At 40.8% G+C, this 25712-nt stretch overlaps 1 protein-coding gene across 2 annotated transcripts in view; it reads right to left on the bottom strand.

Annotated features, from left to right (window-relative positions):
- The window catches only part of CDH8 (cadherin 8), a 290013-nt gene that overhangs the window by 145781 nt on the left and 118520 nt on the right, over positions 1–25712 (bottom strand). For both annotated transcript variants that reach the window (XM_045582826.1, XM_036440793.2), the window contains exon 3: positions 11268–11387. In XM_045582826.1, coding sequence (XP_045438782.1) covers positions 11268–11387 — 120 coding nt within the window. The remainder of the gene's footprint in view (positions 1–11267; positions 11388–25712) is intronic.

Raw genomic sequence — 25712 nt, 5'->3', positions numbered from 1 at the left:
CCTGACTTGTGTCTGTTTCACTTGTTCTAAGCACAGTACCAGGAACATAAGAATCTGAAAAATCCATGTATTCTATACATTTTGATTAAACCTGTATGGTTAGGAATACCTATTTACTTCCATATTATAACCACATCATTTTCTAACTGTAAGGGAATACAGGCTGGTTCTTATACTCCAGATTTCTTAAGAACCAGGGACTTATCCTAAGTGGGAAGCCTACCAGGTTTTTGAAAAATGAAGAACTGATTCTCTTGAGACAAATGATTCTTTTCAAGTAACTATATTTGAGACCCCCCCTCATCCAATATTCCTAATTCACCCATATTTGTATGTATGACTATTATTCAAGAATGTTCTGTTACTTTATCATTCTCCTTTCACAAGATTCAATACAATTCTTCAAACAATAGCAATATTAATTGTAACAATAAAAACCAAACATTTCATTCCCTGACAGGTTTTTTTTTTTTTTTGGTTTTTTTTTTTTTTTTGGTTTTTTTTTTTTTTATCACACTTTGACAATAAACCAGGAAATATAGAATGGGTGCGTTTATAACATGGTTTAGGCAGACATCCCTCTAGTTGCTCTGTATAGCTAGCTCCATAAAGTTAGGACCACGTCCATCCCCTGCATCCTCTTTCTGAGAGTGGAAGTGATCAATAAACATCTATTTACTGAACTGAAAATAAACATCGATCTAAAAAGAGGACATTAGAGTGTTTAGAGACTCTCTTTTCTTCCCTCCCCCTCTTCTGCTGAACTCATTGACTTGTGTTTTTATTTTCTCCCCTAACCACCCTCTCTATTAGGAGATAGGAAACTAATTCAGGAGAGCTTGAATTCAGACAGGTCTGATCCAGAAACCAGCTCTGAGTTTTACTGCCTGAGTAAGCTCCAGTAATTAATTTGTGCATAGCCTTTATTTCCCTCATGCACAGGGATGATCACAGACCCATTTATCCACTCACATGGTATATACTAAGATATATGTAATGAAATGGCACATAGTAGGTGATCAATACATGGTAGCTTCCTTCCTCGATTTTCTGAACAGAACATAATATCCAGAGGTGTGTGCCATGAGTGAGAAGTCACTGCTTCCAGATGGAGAAACCGAACTCAAGAAGATACATTTGTGTTATGGACTATTCTTCGGTAGCATTCTTTTGTCCCTGGTCTGTTATCAGCAACGCCATAGTCACTGTTCCCAAATAATCAGATGATTAAATGCTATACAAATTGACTCTGAGGAGAGACCTAAAAGATATAGACTAAGCAGCTTAAAAGCATCCCTTTTTGAAATCCCAAATCCTCCGAGATCTGAAATTGATAGCATCTAAGTTCTTCCAAATAAGCTCATTTTCTAAACATGTGCATCTTGGAGGTTACTGCCTACCTTTATTGGTTCATTTATAATGTGGTTCTTCTACTTCTTTTTTTTTTATTTGGAGACTATTATCTGTATTTTTTATTCATTCATTCATTTTTTTATTAAAATATTACATATGTGTCCTTATCCCCCCATTAGCCTCCCAACCCTCCCCATACCCCCCACAGGCTCTCACCCCCAGGCGTCTGTGTCCATTGGTTAGGCTTATACGCATGCACATAAGTCCTTTGGTTGATGTCTCTCCCTTACCCACAACCTTCCCCTCAGAGGTTTGATGGTAGATGCTTCTCTGTCTCTACATCTGTTTTTGTTATTCAGTTTATGTTGTTCATTATGAGTGAGATCATGTGATATTTATTTTTCTCTGATTGGCTTATTTCACTTAACATAATGCTCTCCAGTTCCATCCATGCTGTTGCAAATGGTAAGAATTCCTTCTTTTTTTATAGCAGCGTAGATATACCACAGTTTTTTAACCCATTCTTCTGCTGATGGGCACTTAGGCTGTTTCCAAATTTTAACTATGGCAAATTGTGCCACTATGAACATAGCAGTACATATATCCTTTCTGATTGGTATTTCTGGTTTCTTGGGATATATTCCTAGAAGCGGGATCACTGGGTCAAATGGGAGTTCCATTTTTATTTTTTTGAAAAGGGTTCCTTTTTCTCTGCATCCTCGCCAACACTTGTTTGTTGATGTGTTGATGACAGCCATTCTGACAGGTGTGGGATGGTACCACATTGTTGTTTTGATTTGCATCTCTTGGATGATTAGTGACTTTGAGCATGTTTTCATATGTCTCTTGGCCTTCCTTATGTCTTCTTTCGAAAAATATCTATTTAGGTCTGTTGCCCATTTTTTGATTGGGTTGTTTATCTTCCTTTTGTTAAGTTTTTTGAGTTCCCTGTTATAATGTGGTTCTTGACTAACACAAGACAGCACAGTGCTAGGCGCTGCTGTCTATGGTGAGAACTAGATAAGATACCTGTGCGTAGAGTTATAACTCTTTTTTATTTTTTTAAAATATATTTTATTGATTTTTTTACAGAGAGAAAAGGATAGAGAGTTAGAAACATCAATAAGAGAGAAACATCGATCAACTGCTTCCTGCACACTCCCTACTGGGGATGTACCCACAACCAAGGTATATATGCCCTTGACCATAATTGAACCTGGGATCCTTGAGTCCTCAGGCCAACACTCTATCCACTGAGCCAAACCAGTTAGGGCTGGAACTCTTTTGTAAATTGTATTTTTTAATAAGAGGCATCATGATCTTTTATGCTTTGGCCCAGAGGAGATGATTTAACAGGGATGTTTGTGAAATGTGACTTCCAAGGAAACAGATGGAGTATTTGTATATTCCTCCTACCAGCCTCTCAGTGGGTTGGTATCTGTGCACCAGAACTACCTTTGTTTCCATGAGAGTGGTGCCCAGGATTAAGTAATCCCCTCCTCTGAGCTCCCATAATTATATAGACAATCACAGACAACACTGGTTTTAACTCTCTGTTTTCCAAACTAGAATGTTAAAAAGTTAGAATCCTTTTTTTTTTTTTTTTTTTTTTTAATATATCTACAGCCACATTTGCCAAAACATCTAAAAACAATCACTGAGCACCAGCGGGTTATGTTCTATAAAGTCTTAGGTAATCTTGAGTGTTGGGAAGGCAGAGTTAGGCATAAGGACGGAGGAGGGATGGAACTATACAAAGAAAACCTGCTGTCCTTAAATAAAAACACCAAAGGTTGCATTTTTTGAGTAGATAAGAAGCAGAAAAGGGGTTGTCAAAAATATACTCCTCTTGCCAAAACCAGTTTGGCTCAGTGGATAGAGAGTTGGCTTGTGGACTGAAAGATCCCGGGTTCAATTCCGGTCAACGGCATGTACCTTGGTTGCGGGCACATACCCAGTAGAAGGTGTGCAAGAGGCAGCTGATCAATGATTCTCTCTCATTGATGTTTCTAACTCTCTATCCCTCTATCTTCCTCTCTGTAAAAAATCAATAATATATATATTATTACAGAGAGGAAGATAGAGGGATAGAGAGTTAGAAACATCAATGAGATGTATATATATATATATATATATATATCTATATATATATATATTTCTCTTGTTTGCTGGTTAATCTTTGATATTCTTAGAAAAAACACCCTTCTCTATAAAATCAATGAGAACACATCTTTGTCCTTCTTCACCAAGTCATTGTGAACTCATGCAGATGGAAACCGAAGCTATATTTCCAAGGAGAGAAGAAATATCAGCATAGAAATGACAAGTAAATTCTGCATAAGCGTGATACATGGTAGGTGGGGAAAAGTTCCTGACCCTAGCTGGTCTGCTCAGGTTGGAGGGGTGGCATTTGATTGAGGATCAAGCATTTGATTTTTCTTCCACATGAACCCATCCCCAAGCACCCCGGTGTGACAGCAGGTCTTCCATGCTGAGAAGTCTGTGTGTTTCACAGTCTTTCAATTCATCATGAACATCCAAAGACCTTTGGTTTCTCTAAAAATATACTGAGTGGCCAGATTATTATGGTCTCTGAACACATAATAATATGGCCATTCAGTGTATATTCTATATAATAAAAGGCTAATATGCAAATTGTCCCCTGGATCAGGAGTTCAACCAGCAAGCAGGACAGCCAACTGCCTATTTCCCCTCCCCCCGGCCCAGCTGGCTGGACCCCACCCATGTATGAATTCATGAACTGGGCCTCTAATATATATATATATATATATATATATATATATATATATATATATATATATATATGAGTGGCCAGATTATTAGGCATTCAGAGATCATAATAATCTGGCCACTCATATATATTTTAGACTCCAGCTACGACCAGCATTGCTAGCTTCCTCTGGGTTTAAGAAATTATGTGTCCCAAGGTGTAAGTAAGATGACAGTCACACTACATTCAGCTTACCCAAGTATATTTAATTATTCTATGTGCGTGGGGTGGGGCATTATTTTTAGTAATCATCAAACAATTAATGTGAACACAACGCTTACTCATCCCCACTTTACCTCCCACAGGAGATTCCAAGCAGGGAAATAAATGATGGCTAAGTCAGTGCGTGCAAGCAGCCAGCTGTTATGCTCACTGAGATAGGAGGATCCAACCATCAGCAGAACTGGGGAGGGATAGCATGTGTGGGGAACACTATGTATAAATGCAGAACAGATTAGAATATTGCTGTATTAGACATTAAAAATTAAGTTTGTCATCATCATCATCACCTTCATTATCTAGTTTAGACTAAACAGCACAGTGAGGTGTGAATATGGGTCCAGGTGGAATTAGATTCTCATTATTCACTCATTAATTCATTCACTCATTCATTAGTTCAACCAATATTTATTGTGAGCTCTATGTACTGAACATTTGTCAGCTGTCTGACTTTGGCCATATCAGGATACCTTAAGGATCCTTATAATCCTTATCTTTAATAAGATCTTTAAAAACAGCTACTGTGCAGGAAATGGGATTAAATGTACTTTGGTTATGGGCATGTTCCCAGTGGAGGAGGTGTGCAGGAGGCAGCTGATAGATTTTTTTGTCTCATCGATGTTTCTAACTCTCTATCACTCTTTCTTCATCTCTGTAAAAAAATCAATAAAATATATTTATAAAAAATAAAGACATTGTGTGTATGCAATTTATCATTTTGACTTAATTCCATGTAGACATTCCATGAAGACCCCATGTATTAACTTAATTTTTCTAAAAGGAAACCATTCATTACATAAATTTTTTTTTCCATTGAGTATCTTTTTATGTAGCTTACTTTCACAGGTTCCCACGGAGACAAATGTTATTTGTATCCAATGAAGAAAGATGGTCTGAGTTTCACACAAAAAAAAGGTCAATAATTAAGTTAGTTTATTTTTTAGCAAGTCATTTTTCATACTCTTGCTTTCCTGGGGCAAAGTTTAGACTGTCCTGCAACTTCACTGCGGTTCCTCTAGATAATTAAGCATTTATTATTCACTTGCCTTGCATTTCATTTCCTCTTGCCATCTTCAATCACTTACAATGGACTGCAACTGTTTTGTCCATGACTGTCCTCAAATTAGTGCTTTTCAAATAAATGCCACATCTCTCCCTATCCAAATGCCCAAAATGTCACAGGCAAACATATGGTAAGGAAAGGAAAACAACAACATAAAAGGATACGTTTATAGAATACAAATGAGCTATTGTTAGCCTTTTGAAGCTATTCACAAAAAAAAGAAAAAAGAAAAAAAAGACCATTTATTTTACAATTACTATCTCCTAACACCTTCTCCGTCACCAAAATGCCCCCTCAGTCTCTGCAGAACAGAGACCTGGACCTGCTGCCAAGTTCTACAAGTCCTGGTATAAACAAATGACAGCCTCAGCACCTGGCAGTCACACCGGGTCACAGAAGCATGGTGAAAAATGCGAGTTTGAAATCACACAGACTTATCTGCATCTTGCCTCAAACATGTTGGGCAAGAAGTGTATCAATTCAGACCGTCTTATACTCTCATCAGTAAAACTAAGATGATATTAATATCTATCTTAAAATATCATGCGGAATAAATTACAGTGTATTTGATAATGCATGCAAACCCATTAGCACAATGCCAGGAGCATAATGTGTCCAATAAATGAGATGGTAGTTGTTTATATGCTTGTTTTTATTCTTCTTCTTGTTGCTATAATTTGCCAGGGAGTTTGATTTAAAGTAAGGCATTTTGCCTTACTCTTTCCGAAACACAGTTTTGTCATTTGCAACTTAGAGACAATATTTCTTCTCTCCACAGTATGGTTTAGTGTTCTGTTAAACCTAGAGGACTATAGGAACACAATGATATATTCCTGGTGTTTGTCATAGTTATTATTATTACGATCACAGTGACCTCTGAAATAAGGAGATATGTGAATAACCATTCCTTCCCTGTGTAGTGGCCTTTTTATCTCAACGTGTGATCCAGAACTAAATCTAGGCCAGAGCTTATCACAATCTAAAGGCTCATTTTTGCAAGTACAAGAATAGCATCGTGTTGGCTAGACCAGTGATTGGCAAACTGTGGCTCGCGAGCCACACGCGGCTCTTTGGCCCCTTGAGTGTGACTCTTCCACAAAATACCACGGTCTGAGCTAGTCTATTTTGAAGAAGTGGTGTTAGAAGAAGTTTATGTTTAAAATATTTGGCTCTCCAAAGAAATGTCAATCGTTGTACTGTTGATATTTGGCTCTTTTGACTAATGAGTTTGCCAACCACTAGGCTAGACACATAAGACATAGTTTGAGACTTAGAAATGGCAGACATGCCAAAACTGATTTGGCTCAGTGGATAGCGCATCAGCCTGCGGGCTGAAAGGTCCGGGATTCGATTCTGGTCAAGAGCAGGCACCTTGGTTGAGGGCACATCCCCAGTAGGAGGTGTGCAGGAGGCAGCTGATTGATGTTTCTCTTTCATCAGTGTTTTTAACTCTCTATCCCTCACCTTTCCTGTCTGTGAAAAATCAATAAAATATTTAAAAAAGAAAAGAAATGGCAGACATTTTAGTTCTAAGTGAATCTCAACAACAATAGAAATGGCATCTGAGGTTAAAAGGATGTTCTTCCCACCAGAGGAAAAAACAAAGGGATATAAGCTAGAAACCAAGTTGCATTCCCTAGTGGGTTCACGATACATCTTCTGTCTTTGTTGGGGCAAACTTTTGTCTATATTAATCCATGCTCCCCTTCCTCCCCTTTCCTCTCCTCCCTTTGCATCTCTTTTTCATCCTGCTTTCCTTTCTGAAGCACACGTGAAAGGGCTTCTTGGTGCCAAACACTCGGTGAGGCATAGGGATATAAAATGAACAAATAAGACAAACCCCCATTCTTTCATAGACTGTATATTCTAGCTTGGGAAGTGACTTAAACATATAAATAAGTCATTTGGCGAGTTCATCGCTGATCATGAACTCAAAGAAGCCAATTCTTAGGACAAATGGCAAATCTTTCTACTGTCTTAAGTTGATACCTGAAACAGAGAAGGATTCTGTGTGGTAGAGAGATTGATAGCTCATAGCAACAGAAAAATAATTCTATAAATTTGAATTATAGCAAACAAGAGGACAGCAAAACTTGTCTGTTCTGAAGTCCAGAGTTCTGTTCTAGCATTCCTGTGAGGATAAAACAAGAAGTAGAAAGGGTTCTTATCTCCTATGCTCTGTCTTTTTCTTATTGAAAATGTTCTGGCATCAAGGACTTGATGACTGTGCTCCATGGGCAATCTTCTTTTTTTATATAAATATCTTGACTGTGTTCATGTCCCATAGTCTGTTAAGTGAATGATCTCTGTCATAACATTTATCATTAAAACTAGAAGTCTGATCCTCATGGGTAAGACCAGAATCCTGATATGCAATGGAAATGGGTCCGGCTGGTATGGCTCAGTGGTTGAGCAGTGACCCATGAACCAAGAGGTCACCAGATCAATTACCTGTCAGGGCACATGCCAAGGTTGCAGGCTCGATCCCCAGTCAGGGGCGTGTAGGAAGCTGCCAATTGATGTTTCCCTCTCATCCATGTTTCATTTTCTATATCCCTCTCCCTTCCCCTCTCTCACAAAATGTGTGTGTGTGTGTGTTGTGTGTGTGTGTTCAAGAAAGAAAAAGATAAGGAAATGTGGTCAGGCTCAGATAGGTTCACTGGGAAATTCTACCAAATATTTAATGAAGAAATTATACTAAGTCTGTGCAATCGCTTTTAGAGGATAGAAACAGAGGAAACATTTCCAAAATCATTCTATGGGGCCAGCCTTACCCTAACATCACTAATTTTCAACACTGTACTAGAAGCTCTTACTATTGCAATAAGACAAGAAAAGGAAATAAAAGATATGCAGATTGGGAAGGGAGACATAAAACCTTTTACTGTATTCTTTTTGGCAGATGACAGAGTTGTCTATGTAGAAAGTCCAAAAGCAACACACACACACACACACACACACACACACACACAAAACATATCCTCAGAATATAAGGTCAATTGTTTTTCTACATAATGACAACTAATTTAAAATTACAGCGCAACGTCTTTTACATTAGCACCCAAAATGAAATACTTAGGCATAAATCTATCAAAACATATACAAAAGCTATATGACAAAGCTATAAACCTTTAATCAATGAAATCAAAGAGTAAATAAATGGAGAGATATCCCATATTCATGGACAGCAAATCTCAACATTGTTAAGATATTCATTTTCCCTATAGACTGAAATCAAAATCTTAGCAAATTATTTTTTATCAACAAACAAATTAAAAAATGTAAATGGAGAGGAAAAAGACCCAGAATAACCAGTATACTATTGAAAGAGAGGAAGAAACAGCTAACATTCTGCTTTCATTAGAGCACACACAAGTGTAACTGCGCCAGCATTTATACAAAAATATCTCCATTTCACTCCTACCCATTTATGTTTCAGCAAAAGAACCCAGGTTGGCCCTTTATTGATTATCTAATTGAGACTCTATTTCTTTCTGTATTGTGACAGCTTTAGTTTTTAAAAACTCAACTCCACTAAACTGGTATTTCTTGAGCAACTACTGTATACATGCTTCAATTACTATATGCATTTCTCTCCATTCCATTTCTTTTTTTACAACAGTCCCAGAATATACTTTCTAAAATACAAATCAGATAAATTTGTATCTGTCGACTTGGAAATGATAGAACTAAAATGAATGCATGTAGAGGCAGACATTCAGATGCTGGGTAAAATGTCAATATTAAGCATTGCTGAGAACACTTCATTAAGCAAATGGCCATCTATGTCAATGAGACTTAAACATACCGAAAACCCCTGACTTAGCAGGGGGCCTGTGTTACCCAGATCTCACGATAATTTATTCTTAAGATAGGAATTACTGACATGACATCCCCATGCTTCCTTTTAATTAGGTTGAAAATAAAAAATCTGTCTTCTAAAATGAATTGTGAAATACTTTCATGCTGGGATTAGCCTCTGTGACTTTTTCTCCTTGTATGTAGCTCAGTGCCTGGCACAGAGTGACTGCAGAGTGGATGTTGGCTCAACCAATGTCTCTATGACATTGGGACTGGTGGACTAAAGATCCCAGTGAAGAGTCAGTCAAGGAACAAAAGAGAACGTGATTCAGCTCATTCTAAACAGTCAACACGTTTCTGTTTTATGGAAGCCCTTGTGCCATAATTATTGCCATTGAACAAAGTAAAGATTCACTGTATCTGACAATGGCTTTGAGATTGAGGTCCAATTCTGACCCTGTGACTGTGACTTTGGCCAAGTAATAGGACATCTTATTTTTTCTTTCTTTTTTCCTTAAAAGGCCAGCATTCTGCCATTTCTCCAGGGTCATCAGGAGACCAGAGGAGATGAAGGTTATGGCAGGCTCCCTTCCTCACTGGGGAAGAATATGCAATGATGCCCTAATTAGTGCATCTTAGAAGCGTTCTTTCTTATTTCCAAGTCTAAATTTAATTTCAAGCCCATGACCTATTTATGTGTAAATACATGACTTTCCTCACTTTTAAATGTGTGAGGATTTTACTCTTTGGATCCCAAGAAAGCAAAGAGGGGCTTTAAATGTTTAATTTAATTAATAATTGACTTAATGGCACGGCATGGACATTTATCTCAATAGTGCTGAAAACTCATGAATCAAGATACTATATGTGCATGTAGCTGCATATTAAAATTTTTCTACCTGGAAATTTGCAGGCTAAAACCACCAGGTACAGCAACATACACACAAATGATATTGATTTTTATGTGTGGTAATTTTCAAGTGTGCTATCCAACTAGCCTGTGGATTATAAAATGTAACTAACAAAATGGCTTTACTCTATAAGGACATTATTAAAATTAAAAAACAAAAAAGATTTATCTTCATTTGCAAAAACTATTATTTAATGAAATTATGGTTCAAAAATCCATACTACCAGACCCAGAGTTATTAGTGGTAATAATAAGAAGTCGTATTACATATAATATGACAATGTATTATATTAAAATACATAATAATATCTTTGTAATGAACTCTAGTGGGTAAATGTCAGTATCTGTTTTAAAAATGAGGAATCTAATAGCAACTATAATAATATCTATCCATTAAATTCTTACCATGTGTCATACACTGCATGGCTGGTATTTATTGCTTCAGCGGATTTTAACCCTAGGAGGTAGATTCTGTACCCATTTTATAGATGTGCAAGTTGAAATTTAGACGGATGGATAAACCAAGAATCATTTAGCTACTATGAATTCACTACAGTGAATACATAGTAGCTAAATTTTTTCTTAAATTTGATATTGCAATTGGCTGAATGCATAGGCACTCATCACCCCAACCCCAGGATAAAAGCAGGAAGCAGACCCTGGCTAGTTTGACTCTGTAGATAAGAGTGTCCACCTGCAGACTAAATGGTCCCAGCTTCAATTCCAGTCAAGGGTACATATGCAGGTTGCGGGCTCCATCCCCAGTAGGGGGCGTGCAGGAGCCAGCCAATCAATGATTCTCTCTCATCATTGATGTTCCCCTCTCTTTTTCCCTCTCCCTTCCTCTCTGAAATCAATAAAAATACATTAAAAAAAAAAAAAAAGGCAGGTGGCAGGCCAGCTGTTAAAAAGGTGATGCTGTACAAAGGGGCTGCAATTTGTTTTAATCAACATCAACATCACAGCCGTGCTTGCCATGTACCTCGCACGGCACAGAAAGAACACATTCAAATATTATTGATACAGGCAGTAAAGTACTTAACAGTAACATTTCATACTCCAAATCCCAAGAAAAGTGTTCCCCTGAAGCAATAACATGGTGAAGAGAATTCAAAATGTAGTTCACAAACCTGTTTCGGGCTCAATGGAAAAATAAGGCTGTCCCTCCAAGATACTGTACACCAACTTGGCACTGTTGCCATAAACTGGGTCATCAGCATCGGTGGCTGTTACATTAGTGACAGATGTACCTAAAAAAGAAAGAGAGAGAGAGAAAGTGAAAAAGATAATAATTAACACATGGTTCTTGTCAAGAGCTAAAATTTGCTAAGCATACCCTACAGAAATCCATGTGTGGGACTAAGGAAGAAAAGAAATCTTTTTTAGGATAAGGAGATAACTACTCCATCATAACTTCAACAGTATCCAAGTTTTTCAAAAGAAAAAAAAGCACTGTGGGGTTGAAGTACTATATAAAGATAGCCCTTTTAAATCCATATTCTTGAAGATGTCTTTGTAGTGTTCATTTGAAAGCTACCCATCTGACTCATGTAGGCATGGAGACTATTGAAAAGGAAGCATACCAAAGAAATAGGAGACATAAGCTTAATAATACAATAGCGCATGCGGCATTGAAGTTTTGCAAAAAGCACAACTGAAAATATTTTTACAATGGCTGCTGGGAAAAGCTGTAGAGAGATATCAAAGGGAGAGTTTACCCATCTTATCCCATCCCTCAGAATATAAAATTAGATCGGGACCACCAATTCATCAGAGCGCTTAGGGAATGAGGCCTTCTAGATAACAGAAGCACACCTTTTAATTTTTTCAGGATACGTTATCTTTTATTCTTGTCATTCATTCAGCAGGTAAGCACATATGGCCTGCCTGATATAAAGCATATATTAGGTGTCTCTGGCCAGGCTACAGTTCACATGGGAAGACACCAGTCAGTCACAAAGTCATGAGAATGCCACACAAGCCTGGATGGAGGCCCAGGAATCATATAGGAACCTGGGGCAGGTCCCCTGCACATATATATATATATATATAAAATCGACAGGCAAGAAGCTAATAGTTTGGTGGGGGAGGAAAAAGTAGGGGCAGACAGCTATCCAGAGGAATTCAGCTGAAAACAATAGCACCAGGTTTCGACCCCACACTTAGTCCAGAAGAAGGAGTGGCTAAGGACATAGCCTTTGAGTTAAATTATTCAAGACAGGCCAAGTTTAACCAGAAGTAGAGGGACTTGGGAGACATTCTGAGCAATCCGTCAAATACAAGTGAAGGCAAAAGACTGAAGAGAGACAGATGGTGGGTGATTCTGCCAATGGCTGAAACTGGGGAGAAACTGGAGATGTCTGGTGAGATCACAGCATCATGTTCTACAAGGGCAGGGTCGGGGTCTTCCTGATCCAGGAAGTGCAGGACAGATAGTCATTAGCAAACGTATACTGGCTCATGGTATGAGTGGATGGATGAATAAGTCATGTGCCGATTTCATGAGGGAAGCGTCACAGAAGAATGGAGAGTCTGAGATGGAAGAGATCTCTTGCAGAATTTGTGTTGGGGAACCCTCTTTGATCAGTATCTTGGGGAGGCAAAAGGGTGATATTGAGCTGACCGTCATTCCGTCACTTGGGCTGTGATGCCATCAAAGGTCTCTGTGGACTTCCCTGGGGACTCTAGAGCTAGGATGTCATTGAGGAAATGGGGCCAAGCTTTTGGACCCCGGGACTGACCAGCTGTTGGCTGCGGCAATGCCCCTGGAGAATCAGCCCTGAGCTATCAATATGAATAATCCCAGCTGTGAGGGCAAGAGTGTTTCCAGCCAGACAGAAGTCATAGGTAGATCTCAGCAGCATCCGTCTGTGTTTACTGAAATGAGGCAGAGCTTTTCCAAGATCGTGTCAAGTCAAAACCTTTTTGGTAGCATTTCTGATGACGGATGCTACCCAGGAAAATGTAACAATAATATTTGTTGAGCAGTTGATAGGCCTGTCAAATTGGAATTTCTACTCAGAAGGATGATTCGGAAGTTCTACAAAATCTACATTAGAAAAAAAAAATGCACTGAATGTTTTTCTGCCTGACACTGGGAACCATATAGAAAAGCAAACTTAAGACTCATGTTCAAAAGCAACTCATCAACTAGCTAGTTAAAGTAAGCACGTGAAAGTACAATGGGTAGACTGTACTTATTTGAATACTGTGTGGGATGGAGAAGAATTAGAGGAAAAACTTTCCAGGTGAGAGGAGGATAGTGAGATAAAAGTCCCAAAATACTTTTTTAAGAGCAGATATGACTGGAAGAGTCAGCCATCAAAGCTAAATTTGGAGACGCACACTGGGAATAAGATGCAGGGGGCATTTTTTGTTGCTGTTAATCATCACCTGAGGATATTTTCCCACTGAATTTTAGAGAGAGAGGAAGGGAGCAGGAGAGACAGAGAGAGAAATGTCAATGTGAGAGAGATGCATATATAGATTGCCTCCCATATGTGCCCCCACCATCTGGGCACCAGTCTTCACTCTTCACCATATAAGTGTTACTTTCTACGGTGATTACTTGGAGGAACTCTTACTCAGATGTGTTAGTAAAATGAAGTGTGTGTGTGTGTGTGTGTGTGTGTGTGTGTGTGTGTGTGTGTATGTGTGTGGACTATTCACACATAATAAAGAAGCATGGAGATGATTTCTTGTTAAGTGAGAGTTGGAGAAAGTCCCTTGGGAGTTGACAACCGCGAGACTGGTCATCAGCATGTCTGTTTTCGCTGATTATTGTAATGGGATGCTAGTGAGAGGCATGCCCTGGTTACATCAGCAAACGCTGAGGTGGGAGGAAGGAGATAAATCTCTGTCATTTGCATGATGGGTGAGTCAGTCTTTTTCATGCGTGAAGATGGTAATTTTTATTTGCAAGTCTCAAAAGAGTTGTGCGGGGATCAAATGAGATAATATTAAGTGTAAGAAAGTGGCTGAGGAGATCATTGGGAGGCAAACTGTCTTGAACCAGATCATTTGCTTTATATTCCACTCCCCACTCTCATTCGCCCTGCATCCTTGGCCAGGTCACAAAACATGTCTGAGCTTCAGGGCCTTTGTTTCTAAAAAAGGAAGGTGGTAGTCACAGCCTAAAATGAAATGATTTATGCAAAAGATAAAGAAGAGTTATCAATAGGATATTACTGAGATCTTCCTATCACTATTATTATAAGTACATTATATGTGGGAGATTAAATAATAAACTAATTTTATTCCAGGGTGGTGTGGCTCATTGAGCATTCACAGTTCAGTTCGCAGTCAGGGCACAACACTGGGTTTCAAGCTCGATTCCCCGTGGGGGAGTGCAGGAGGCAGCCAATCAATGATTGGCTCTCGTCATTAATGTTTCTATTTCTCTCTCCCTCTCCCTTATTCTCTGAAATCACCAAAGATATCTTTTTAAGAACAAACCAATCTTAATTGGTGGTGATGTCATTTATAACTAAGTGTAGTCCTGCTTAATTATTTTCATAGTAGGATATTTTCTTACATTTTGGGGTGGAAACACAAAAAGACATTCCCAAAGGTAACGATACGTTCCTGTCCTTTTGAAAAAGAAGACACACACACAAACACAATCTCACACACTGTCCCATCCCTCCCAGCTCCTGTCAGCTTCCTCTGCCGTAAAAGGGCTTTGGGCTCCAAAGTCAAATGCGTTTTGACGTGCTGAGCACAAAGTCAGGCACCAGGCACAAGGTCAACGTCAGTTTCTCCAAGTTATCTGGATGGAGGCCGTGGCCATCTCTTGGCCCATGCAAATCCCACACACAGGTGCCGAGATGAACCACTGGGCTGGGGACCGCAACAGAAGGCAGGTACGCTTCTTCCCGCATCCTCACCCAGGATGTTCCTGCCTGATGCCCGGCTTCTCAGGAAACCCGTATCTTTCAACGGTAGACATCTGAAAAGGCAGCGTGACTTCCCTTCCAGGATAATATTCCTTCTAATAGGGGCTCAGGACTGTCCACGCACCTGCACGCGGGCAGAGTCGATGCGTGTGGAGGTTTTGTGGATGCATTTGTCAAGGGATTACCCGGAGTTGGGAAGAATGCATGCTTTGAGGTTAATCTTGTGGCCGAAACGATTCAAGCAGCAGTATAGGCTTCTCCCTGGGAAATGCATGCAGAATGCACACCACAGAGGCAAATTGAAAAGTGGAAACCTTGCAAGATCGTGTGTCTTCAAAGCGGCGAGTGTTGGTGCGTGATAAATGGGACCCTGGGTAAGGCCCACCACACAGAACAGGATTCTCTGTTTGTGTTTTCATTGGGAACTGTTTCTGTCCCTTTGTTGGGGATACAAGAGGTTCATTTAGCGGCCGACGATGAATTTGACACCGTGCCATTGCTCCGAGAAAGCCCCTATTATAATCCGACTCGATGCTGATCCTATTATAATAATCTCGCTGTTGTGTTTCCAGCTGCTGTCAACCAAAATGATCCCCGTCACCGCCATTCATCCTGCCAGCAACAAGTCAAGTAGGAACGGGTCAATGCCAAGGTGGATTCTGCTTTTCATAGACCCGATTTTTCTGCATTTAGTTTCTTTTCTTAAAAAAAATATATTTTATTTATCCCTTAGAGAGAGGAAGGGAGAAGGATAGAGAGCTAGAAACATTGATGAGAGAGAAACACCGACCAGCTGCCTCCTCCATGCTCCCCACCGGGGATGTGCCCTCAACCAAGGTACATGCTCTTGACTGGGAATTGAACCCGGGACCCTCCAGTCCACAGGCCAACGTTCTATCCACTGAGCTAACCCAGTTTGGGCTGCGTTTCGTTTCTTGGTTAAATGAGATCAGCCAGCGTACTGCTCAAACTGCAATGAACACAGGGCTTATGGCATCAGCTGCTTCTTGCAACACCTTCAAGTTTGTTCCCTTTAACAGTGGGACCCTCCCATCCTCTCCCCCACTCCCCCCCCCCACCTAAAAATGAAAGCCAAGGCTACAAGCCACATTAACCACCAATATTTTGACAGTGTCAGGTTAGACATTCCCGTCGGCTGACACACTAAGGCAAAGGGTCTGGGAGAAAATAAGACACTGGGTTTGGGGGAGCACCGCTCCGCCAGCGAGGCCCTCCTTTCTGTATGGGCACGTCAGCACACTGATTCTGCACATCATTCAGAAAGAAAGATGCTGCTGTGGACCCCCTGAGCGGGGAAACAAAGGCTGGGCACGGCGTGAAAACTCGCGCATTGGAGAAGCTAAGGCTCCAGCCCTCCGATCCGTGTTCATTGGGAGAATAAGCAATCCGGTGGCAGGCAGGGACTCGGAGCAGCAGAGCCTTCGCCAGTAGCTGCAGTTCCCTGGGCTCTTACTGGCATCTGTAAACTTTTTTAAATAATATGTTTTTGTTGATTTTTAAAATATATATATATTTTAGCCGAAACCGGTTTGGCTCAGTGGTAGAGCGTCGGTCTGCGGACTGAAAGGTCCCCGGTTCGATTCCAGTCAAGGGCATGTACGTTGGTTGCGGGCACATTTCCAGTGTGGGGGGTGCAGGAGGCAGCTGATCGATGTTTCTCAGGACACATGGATGTTGAAGACTAAGATATCCGTTAGAGGGACGTGAAGAAAAACGCATTGACCGCTTGGATTTATTTCAGACTTTCAGATGTATGTTCTTACTGGGAGGGTAGGGGTGCTGGAGAGAACCTTTAGAAACACAGAAAACTCTAGAAGTTTCTAGCTCTCTATCCCTCGACATTTCTAGCTCTCTATTCCTCTCTCCTTCTCTCTGTAAAAAATCAATAATATATATTTTATTGATATTTTACAGAGAGGAAGAGAGAGGGAGAGAGAGTTGGAAAGATCAATGAGAGAGAAACATCTATCAGCTGCCTCCTGCACACCTTCTACAGGGATGTGCCCACAAGAAACATGCCCTTGACCCGAATCGAACCTGGGACCCTTCAGTCCACAGGCCAATGCTTTATCCACTGAGCCAAACCAGTTAGGGCTTACGATTTATTTATTTTTTTAGAGGGAGGGAAAGATGGAAACATCAATGAGAGCAAAACATCAATCGGCTGTCTCCTACATACTCGCTACTGGGGATCTAGTCCGAAACCCAGGCATGTGCCCTGACCGGGAATCGAACTGGAGACCTCTTGGTGCATGGGACCCAGCTTAACCAACTGAGCCACACCGGCCAGGAGATCTTCATACTTTTATGTGACCTTCTAGCTGCCCTGAGCCAGGCTCAGCATGTACGATCTAGGGCCAGACAGGCTTATCTGGCACTACCATCTGGAGCTGCTCACTTAAGCAGCCACATGTACCAAAGACCACAGGTCACAGCCACAGCGCAACTGCCTTCATTATTTCACTAAAACTTAACCCCTGTCCGCCTGCTTAATGTTCCCAAGGATTAGGCGATGCAAGAGGTAAGGAGTCACAGGCATCGCCATGGAAACCCGTTGGGTTGTTGTTGGATACCAGGGCAATCATTTCCCGGGACCTGCAGAACTTGTTGACATTTACTAAATTATCCCTTACTATAGCGGATGGAGGCCTCTGGCCCCGAGGTTTTTGTTGTGTTTTTTTTTGCTTTTGTTTTTTGGGTTTTTTTTTGTTTGTTTGTTTGTTTTTCCTAAATGTGTCAGGACAAAGGCATGATTTTTTAATTTTATGTAACAATGCTCTGAGATGCCTGTGCCCCTGACTGGCGTGTACTTCTAGAGCTTTATGTGTTTATTGGGGTTCCCTCCAGCACCCCTATCCCCAGTAAGAATATACATCTGAAAGTCAGAAATAAATCCGAGCGGCCAATGCGTTTTTCTTCACGTCTCCCTAACGGATACCATCATCTTCAATCTCCATGTGTCCCTCAGGGCCTCATGCAGACACCCCCAGGGGAAAGATGGCCTAAATCATCAGTTTAGTTTTTATTTTATTTTTCTGGCTATTTAATTATAGAACACAGATGACACATATCCAACCCTCCCAGGGCCACCTTAGGGGATCTGTGAGAGATGAGGGGGGTTTCGACATGGATCCGTACAAATCAAGGCTTGTCTCTTTAACCCTGTGCATGGAGAATTCCTCTCCAGCCAGGCTGGCAAAACAACAGCAGTCTGCACCTTCCCCTGTGGGCAGCGAGACAAGGACCCCCTTCCGTCTAGGAACCTCTCCTTTAAATGGCTGTGGGCTAACTAGGAAACTTAGGCCAGGGGGGTTATAGGAGATCAAATCCTCCCCTTTTGTTGGAGAGCAGTTTTGTGATTTATAAAAGCCACCTGAGCAGGAGGCGGAGGTAGCAAGTGCCTGCCATTGATCGAAGAAACCTCTCTTGTCAGACACATGTCACACAGGGAAATCCTACACCGTGTCCCCTTCCTTCACCATTTGCAAATGCCTCCCCATGGTTCCTGGACGCTCTCTTCATGCGCCAACACTCAGCATGCAGTGAAATGCTGCTGCCAGCTTCTACAGGTGTCACATGAATTTATTACAGAAACGAGGACAGGTTCTTAAAGGCACTCAGGTGAACAGACAGAGCTGGGACACATCCTCTGGCTTCTCTGGCTCTGTGATTTGGGACATAAACTAGGGAAATAACACTCCATTTCTGCTCTAGCCTGTTTGGCTCAGTGGATAGAGCATCAGCCTGTAGAATGAAGGGTTTCAGGTTCGATAATGATCAAGGACATATGCCTGGGTTGTGGGCTTGATCCCCAGTAGGGGACGTGCAGGAGGCAGCCGATCAATGATTCCCTGTCATCACTCATGTTTCTAACTCTCTCTTCCTTCCTTTCTGACATTAATAAAAGTGTTGTTGTTTTTTTTAAATTCCATTTCCATATTCTATTTTGTCACTTAGTGGAACATCCATGCACCCTTAACATGCTGTTTTTTGAGGAGTCTGAAACTTTCTGGAACAATTAAGACACTTCAGCAAATGCGTGTGAGCACACAAGTGCCTTCTCCTCACCCGAGCATCATTGCCTCAGACATCTGGAATATGCACCCTGTGAGAGAAATGAAAAATATTGTAGGAAAACATGTAACAGTGACGTGTCAGCCAGGCTTACCGGGCACAGGAGAAAGGACCCTCCACGTCCTTCGCTAACAGCACTGGGATGGTGGCCTCCCCATGGTCTTTGCAAACAGATAATGAGGCTGAGAAAATGAATAAGCTGTCTGCTTTACACTCCCTGTGTATAAATAAACCCTTCACCATCGGAATGGCTCTTTTACTTTAAAAAAATTTTTTTTTTTTATTGATTTCAGAAAGGAAGGGAGAGGGAGAGAGAGATGGAAACATCAATGATGAGAGAGAACCACTGATCGGCTGCCTGCCCCCTACTGGGATTGAGACCGCATCCTGGACATGTGCCTTTGACTGGAATCGAAACCACCCTTCAGTCTGCAGATCGACGCTCTATCCACTGAGCCAAACGGGCTAGGGCTGGAATGACTCCTTTAGAACACAAAAGGAAAATGTTGTATTTCCTTTCTCTTAGGGAAGCTCTTCCCAATCATCAAGGCTTTGCCAATTTGTTACCTCAGGAATGAAATCCTATAAGTGCTCAAGAAGTAAAGTAGCATCATTTTGTCTCTAGACAGGCGGCTGTTCCATCCTGAACCCACACAATCACGCTGTCCCTGGCTCCGCCGGTGCCTTCCAAAGGTGTCAGGATGGCAGTAGGTGCAAGCTCCATTCATCCTATCTGACTGCAGGAACTCGCTCCTTCAGGCATGGGGAGGCTATCTGCACCGAACTAGCGAGCGCTGGGCTCAGCTTAGACGTGGAGGGTACCAGACTGAGCAGCGGAGTCTGTGCCCTGACTGTGCTTGAAGTTGAAGTGAGCCCTGCTGTCAACAGCTCTTCCGCACCAAGCCCCAGGGGCCCCTCATCTTCCCGCCATTTCTCTTCCCCACAAACTGGCTCAAGCAAGTGCATTCCCAGGCTTGCCCACCCCATGCCCGGATCTTGTTGGGACCCGGATTAAGATGTAATCATTCCTAACCTAAATAGCTCTGTCTTCTGAACTCTAAAAATACTTTGTTTGACTGTCTCCAGGGCCCCTTTTGCTCCCTATATAAATTGCAGTGCATGGAGATTTTTCCCTTGCAGAGGGAAGGTTTTTTGAAAACATTATCCTTCCTTAGTCTCTTGACTTTGCCATGGAATCCTCCTCTCCAGAATTAACCCATTCCTCCCCAGTGTGGCCCACCCCCTTTTTTTGCACATCATAAGCATCGCTCTACATTCCGCCATCCTCCCCCCCCCCCCCGTCCCCGCTTTGCACAAATGCTAAGAACAATGCCAGCTATGAAATATTTGCTCACTTAATCTTTGCACCAAGCCTCTAGGCATCGGCTGTGATGATGTCTAGTGGAACAGGAAGGAATAGAGCCTGCATCAAAGCCAGTTACCGAGGTCCCACCCTGGTCTGTGGAACCACCGTACAAACACTACACTGAATCTGAACTTCACATCTTCAAGCGCAGAGAACATGGCCCAGTGTTTTTCTATTTCTCTCCAGCATCTCACCCAGAGAGTGCCGTGCATGTGAGTATTTGTTAAGTAAGTGAATAAATATATAAATGGACACAGTTATTTGCTCTAGGAAGACACATTCAGAAATTAATATGGCAAGTTGTTCCATTGATATTTTAAAAATATATGTTTTCATTTATTTATTACTTTTTCTTTTTTTATTTTTTTAATGTTTTTTTTTTATTGATTTTTTACAGAGAGGAAGGGAGAGAGATAGAGAGTTAGAAACATCGATGAAAGAGTCATCGATCAGCTGCCTCTTGCACACCCCCCACTGGGGATATGCCCGCAACCAAGGTACATGCCTTGACCGGAATCGAACCCGGGACCCTTCAGTCCCCAAGCCGACGCTCTATCCATTGAGCCAAACCGGCCTCGGCTACTTTTTCTTTTTAGAGAGAGAGGGGAAATTTAATTGGAAAGACTTCATACATGAAATTTATCTTTAATATGAGAAGATGTTAAAAATAAATAAAGGAAATCTTAAAACCTCCCAAAAATAATTAAAAATAAAAATAAAAATACATGAAACGATCAAATAAAGTACCTCAATCATTTCAGTTATGGCTCCAATTTCTAATAGAATCATAGTTGAAATAGGATAAAAGATTCCATACGTTTTCCAACAATGGTGCGCTCCCAGCTATATTTTATAACATCTGTGAGATTTTCCCTTTTAACACTCTCACTACCTTTGTGTTTACCCTTTGTGCTAATGTGTAGTTGGCCCCAGTAATGGAGACCTTTTAGCCAACATTTGTAACCGGCGGCCACTGACCTAGCGGTCTCTCAGAATGCCTTCAGATCAGCGCATCCAAAGGAAGGAGCTGGCTGGACTGCATCATATCACATCTCGTTTTTATCACAAATTTCCAATTTACCAAGTTCCTGTCTCATTATTTATCCCAGACAGGGCCTGCTGATGAGATGCACAGCCCGCTCAGTCCCTTTCGGCAATCCATTTATAACTGAAGCACAATTAATATCTTCGCAGCTGTTCTCCAGGCAGAAAGAAAAAGTGGCAGCAAGGATTTTGTACACGGTTGAGTATAAATGTGTGAAATGAGGAGCAACCGGGATGTATCCTCAAAAAACAGTGGGATTCAGGCTTTTCTTTCTTTTCTTTTTTTTAATTCCCCAGAGAAATGTTTCCAAAACAGCACTTCCTGCGGGAAGGGAAGACACTTTTACTAGCTCTTCAGGTTTCCTAAGAAAATAATCAGGGGTCAGGATGAACATTGCATGCAAACTTCACAGGAAAAACAAAAGGGAAAGAGCCACACATGTCTAGAGTTCCAGGGCATCCCAACTTCCAAGTTTTCAATCTGTTGTTAATTTTTGGTTTTACGTTCAAATATCAGTCTTGCCTTTTTTATTGGATACCGATCTTCACCATCAAATACAGGAAAGCCAGGATGTTTCTGGCCCAAGTACTTACTTGCTATAACTATCTCATTGAGATCTCACACAAACCCCCCAAATTAGATTGATATCGTTTTCAGATTCCCCAAAAGTGATCACAATAAACAGGTTTTCAGTACATGTTTTTATATTTTACTTTTTATCTTTTTATCGAGTTTACTGAGATTACTTTTTTATTGGTTAACAAAACCATACAGGTTTCACCTCATTAAAACATCATCTGCACTCTGCAGCATCCCAAGGAAAATCTCTTTTCACCCCTACTTACCCCCCTTTGCCCATCTCTTCCCCCTCCCCTCCCCTTTCCCTCTGGCTAGCGATACACTGTTGTCTGAGTCTGTGTGTTATATATATATTTGCTTAATCTGTTCACCAACTCAATAACAGATGTGTTTTCCATGTGGATATCTATAGCCTGATTATATAGCAAGCACACTGATAGTACTGCCAGAAAAAAAACCAAAAAAAAAAAAAACCAGATAGGTAGATAAATAGGTAGGTAGGTAGATGATAGATAAATAGATAGATAGATAGATAGATGATATTAGATTTAGTCATTTCATCATTGGGAAGTTATCCTAAAGAAAGCATTCAAAGAATGAACAAACTATTTTTTTTCTGCTGTGTTCTGACAGAATAAATAAATATTAAAATCATTTAGCATATCATTAGTAATATTTATCATAATGATAAATATTTAAATGGTTAAAAAAAGCTGGAGATAAAATATAATGCACAAAATGAAGAGAGAGAGAGAGAGAGAGAGAGAGAGAGAGAGAGAGAGAGAGAGAGAACATATTAACTGTAAAAATAACAATGACAAAACTAAAATGTTTGGGTCACGAGCCTGGGTTCCCACAACCAACAGATGTGGTGTGTGCAGCCAGAGGCTGGTTCTGACAAACAGCAGCATGCGATGCAGGCCTGTGCCTTGCTATATGCCATGGACCACGAAGCACAAGCATGTCAGACTCAGAGGCTAACATGGGCCAAATAAACAAGGTTAAGTTTGTATGGACCATAAAATACATGCACAAAAGTTTCCATTTTCATAGAAACGTAAGTTCATTCTGATGGAGATCAAAGATCTTTTGAAAACAAAGATCTTTTGTAGAAGAACTTAAATAAGCATAAATTTGCAGACACAGGATTTCACAAACTCCTTAACAGTTGACAATTGCTGTTTCCCTAGCTCCCACATTAGATTGGAAAGCCTCAGGTGGCTTTCATGTTGTTTTTGTTTGGTTAGCCCTCACTCAGGGATATTTTCCCATTGATTTTTAGAGAGAATAGAAGGGAAGGGGAGAGACACAGAGAAAAATGTCAATGTGTGAGAGATGCATCGATTGATTACCTCCTGCACATGCCCTTACCAGGGCCAGGGATCAAGCTTGCAACTGAGATACTTGCCCTTGACTGGAATCGAACCTCGGACCCTACAGTCACTGAGCCAAACTGACTATGGCCTCAGGTTTGTTTATATATGTCAATGTCCTGGTTCCCTATTTATTTTACAAGGCACTACATACTTTAGGGCTTCAGAATCACTAAAACCAAAACACAGGACATTTTGCTTATATGACAGTTTTTAAAAATATATATATTTTATTGATTTTTTAAGAGAGGAAGGGAGAGGGATAGAGAGTTAAAAACATGAATGAGAGAGAAACATTGATCCAGCTACCTCCTGCACGCCCCTCTACTGGGGATCGAGCCCGAAACCAATGTACATGCTATATCCACTGAAAAAAAACGGTCAGGGCTGCATGACAATTTTCAAATAATCTTCAAAATTAGGGCTTAGCATATTTTAATCTGTCACCAAGGAGGTGGCCTCTACTTGCATGGGCTTAGCTCATTTCCTTCTAAATGCTGTGCAGGGGACAGAAGCAGCAGCAAGACCATGAGAGGTTAATCATAAAAGAATCCCCTTGGAAGTACATTGACACATAAAGATGGTCTCCTTCTCTCCACTCAATGAATATCTATGGATCCATCACCAAGAACAAGTCAATCTTAACTCTCCATTGTGTCTGCTTGTCTCTATCCCCTTATTTCGAACCCAAGCATTATCCTAGATGGTGGAAAGTACGTTTGGCACAGGGATCAGTATATGTGGGGCTTAGAGGAACTAAGAGCTGGAACAGACAGACTTAGAGCAACTCACTAAAGCTCTGAGTCTTCCTTATTTACTTTGCCCACTGGACCGCAACATCATGAAGAACCAATGGGATAATACACAACGTGGTTTCACGACATGCAAATCTCGTGTGAACATAAAGAAATCCACACAGATCATTGTAATAATTATATTTATACAGGTCCTTTCCAACTAAACCTCTGTCTCTGTTACCAATACTGTATAATGCCCCTTTAAAAAATTTTTTTTAAACCTCACCCAAGGATATTTTTCCATTGATTTTCAGAGAGAGTGGAAGAGAGAAGGGAAGACAAAGAGAAACATCAATATGAGAGATTGGTTGCCTCCTGCATGCGCCCTGACCAGGGCCCAGGCCGAGGAGGGACCTGCAACCGAGGTACATGCCCTTGACCGGAACCCAACAGGTGACCCTTAGGTCCACAGGCCGATGCTCTAGCCACTGGGAAAACTGGGTAGGCCTGTCATGTCCCTTTTTAGATATATTTTTACTACATTTCTAAAACCTGTTGAAGTCAAACACAATCACTTTAAGCACCACCATAAAGAGATAATTTCATTATCTTAGAACAAAACAACCCGATGCTGTATATTATGGTTGGAATGGACAAACTTATAAAGAAAAAGTCAATGGCATAACATGGAATTATTAAAACGGAGGCCTCATGGGCATTTGCTGAAACTCAATCCTTTGGAACTCGCATGGCCCTGAATGAGATCCTGCAATATAAAAAATTTTTCATCTGAATTTTTTGCCAAAATAATACAAAATTAATGTTCGCTCGTGTTTCTATGAAGACTTTAGAATTTACACATCTTTCCCCATGTGCTATGTGTGGAGAGAAGACTATATTTGCCAGAAAAGAGAATTCCCTCTGGGACAGAATTTATATTTCAGAGCAGAGAGAATGTGAGGCAAGCCAGATATTTTTTGTTAGACTCCACACATTTTTCTCTTTGATTTGGAAAGAGGGCATCATTTCCTGTCCAACTTGTACAGTGTATATCACACAAATTCACATACCACTGCAATGTGTAGAAATAAGAGAGAATGGAGGGAGTGAACATGTGTGTGTGTGTGTGTGTGTGTGTGTGTGTGTGTGAGAGAGAGAGAGAGAGAGAGAGAGAGAGAGAGAGAGAGAGAGACGAGGAGAAGGAAGACAAAGAGAGGGAAGGGGAGGGGAAGATGTGTCTAAGAAAAAAAAAAAAACAATATTAGAGAATTTTGCTTCCTTCAAGAACAAAGATAAATACTTTGGGAAACTGCGTTAACCTTGTTACAAAAGACCGGAGAAGAACTGAGCAATGTTTAGAGAGATGAAGTTACACTTTATTATGATGTGCTGGCTGAGAGAAACTGGACCCAACATGGAGGAACTTTTCCTATTTATATGTTTTTACCTTCTTTGTTTCCCAAATATGTGATGTTTCTGATCCCC

This window comes from Pipistrellus kuhlii, unplaced genomic scaffold, assembly GCF_014108245.1.
Source record: "Pipistrellus kuhlii isolate mPipKuh1 unplaced genomic scaffold, mPipKuh1.p scaffold_m20_p_17, whole genome shotgun sequence".
NCBI lineage: Eukaryota > Metazoa > Chordata > Mammalia > Chiroptera > Vespertilionidae > Pipistrellus > Pipistrellus kuhlii.
The sequence above is the reverse complement of the archived record's forward strand: the minus strand, read 5'-3'. Positions and strand labels throughout refer to the sequence as shown.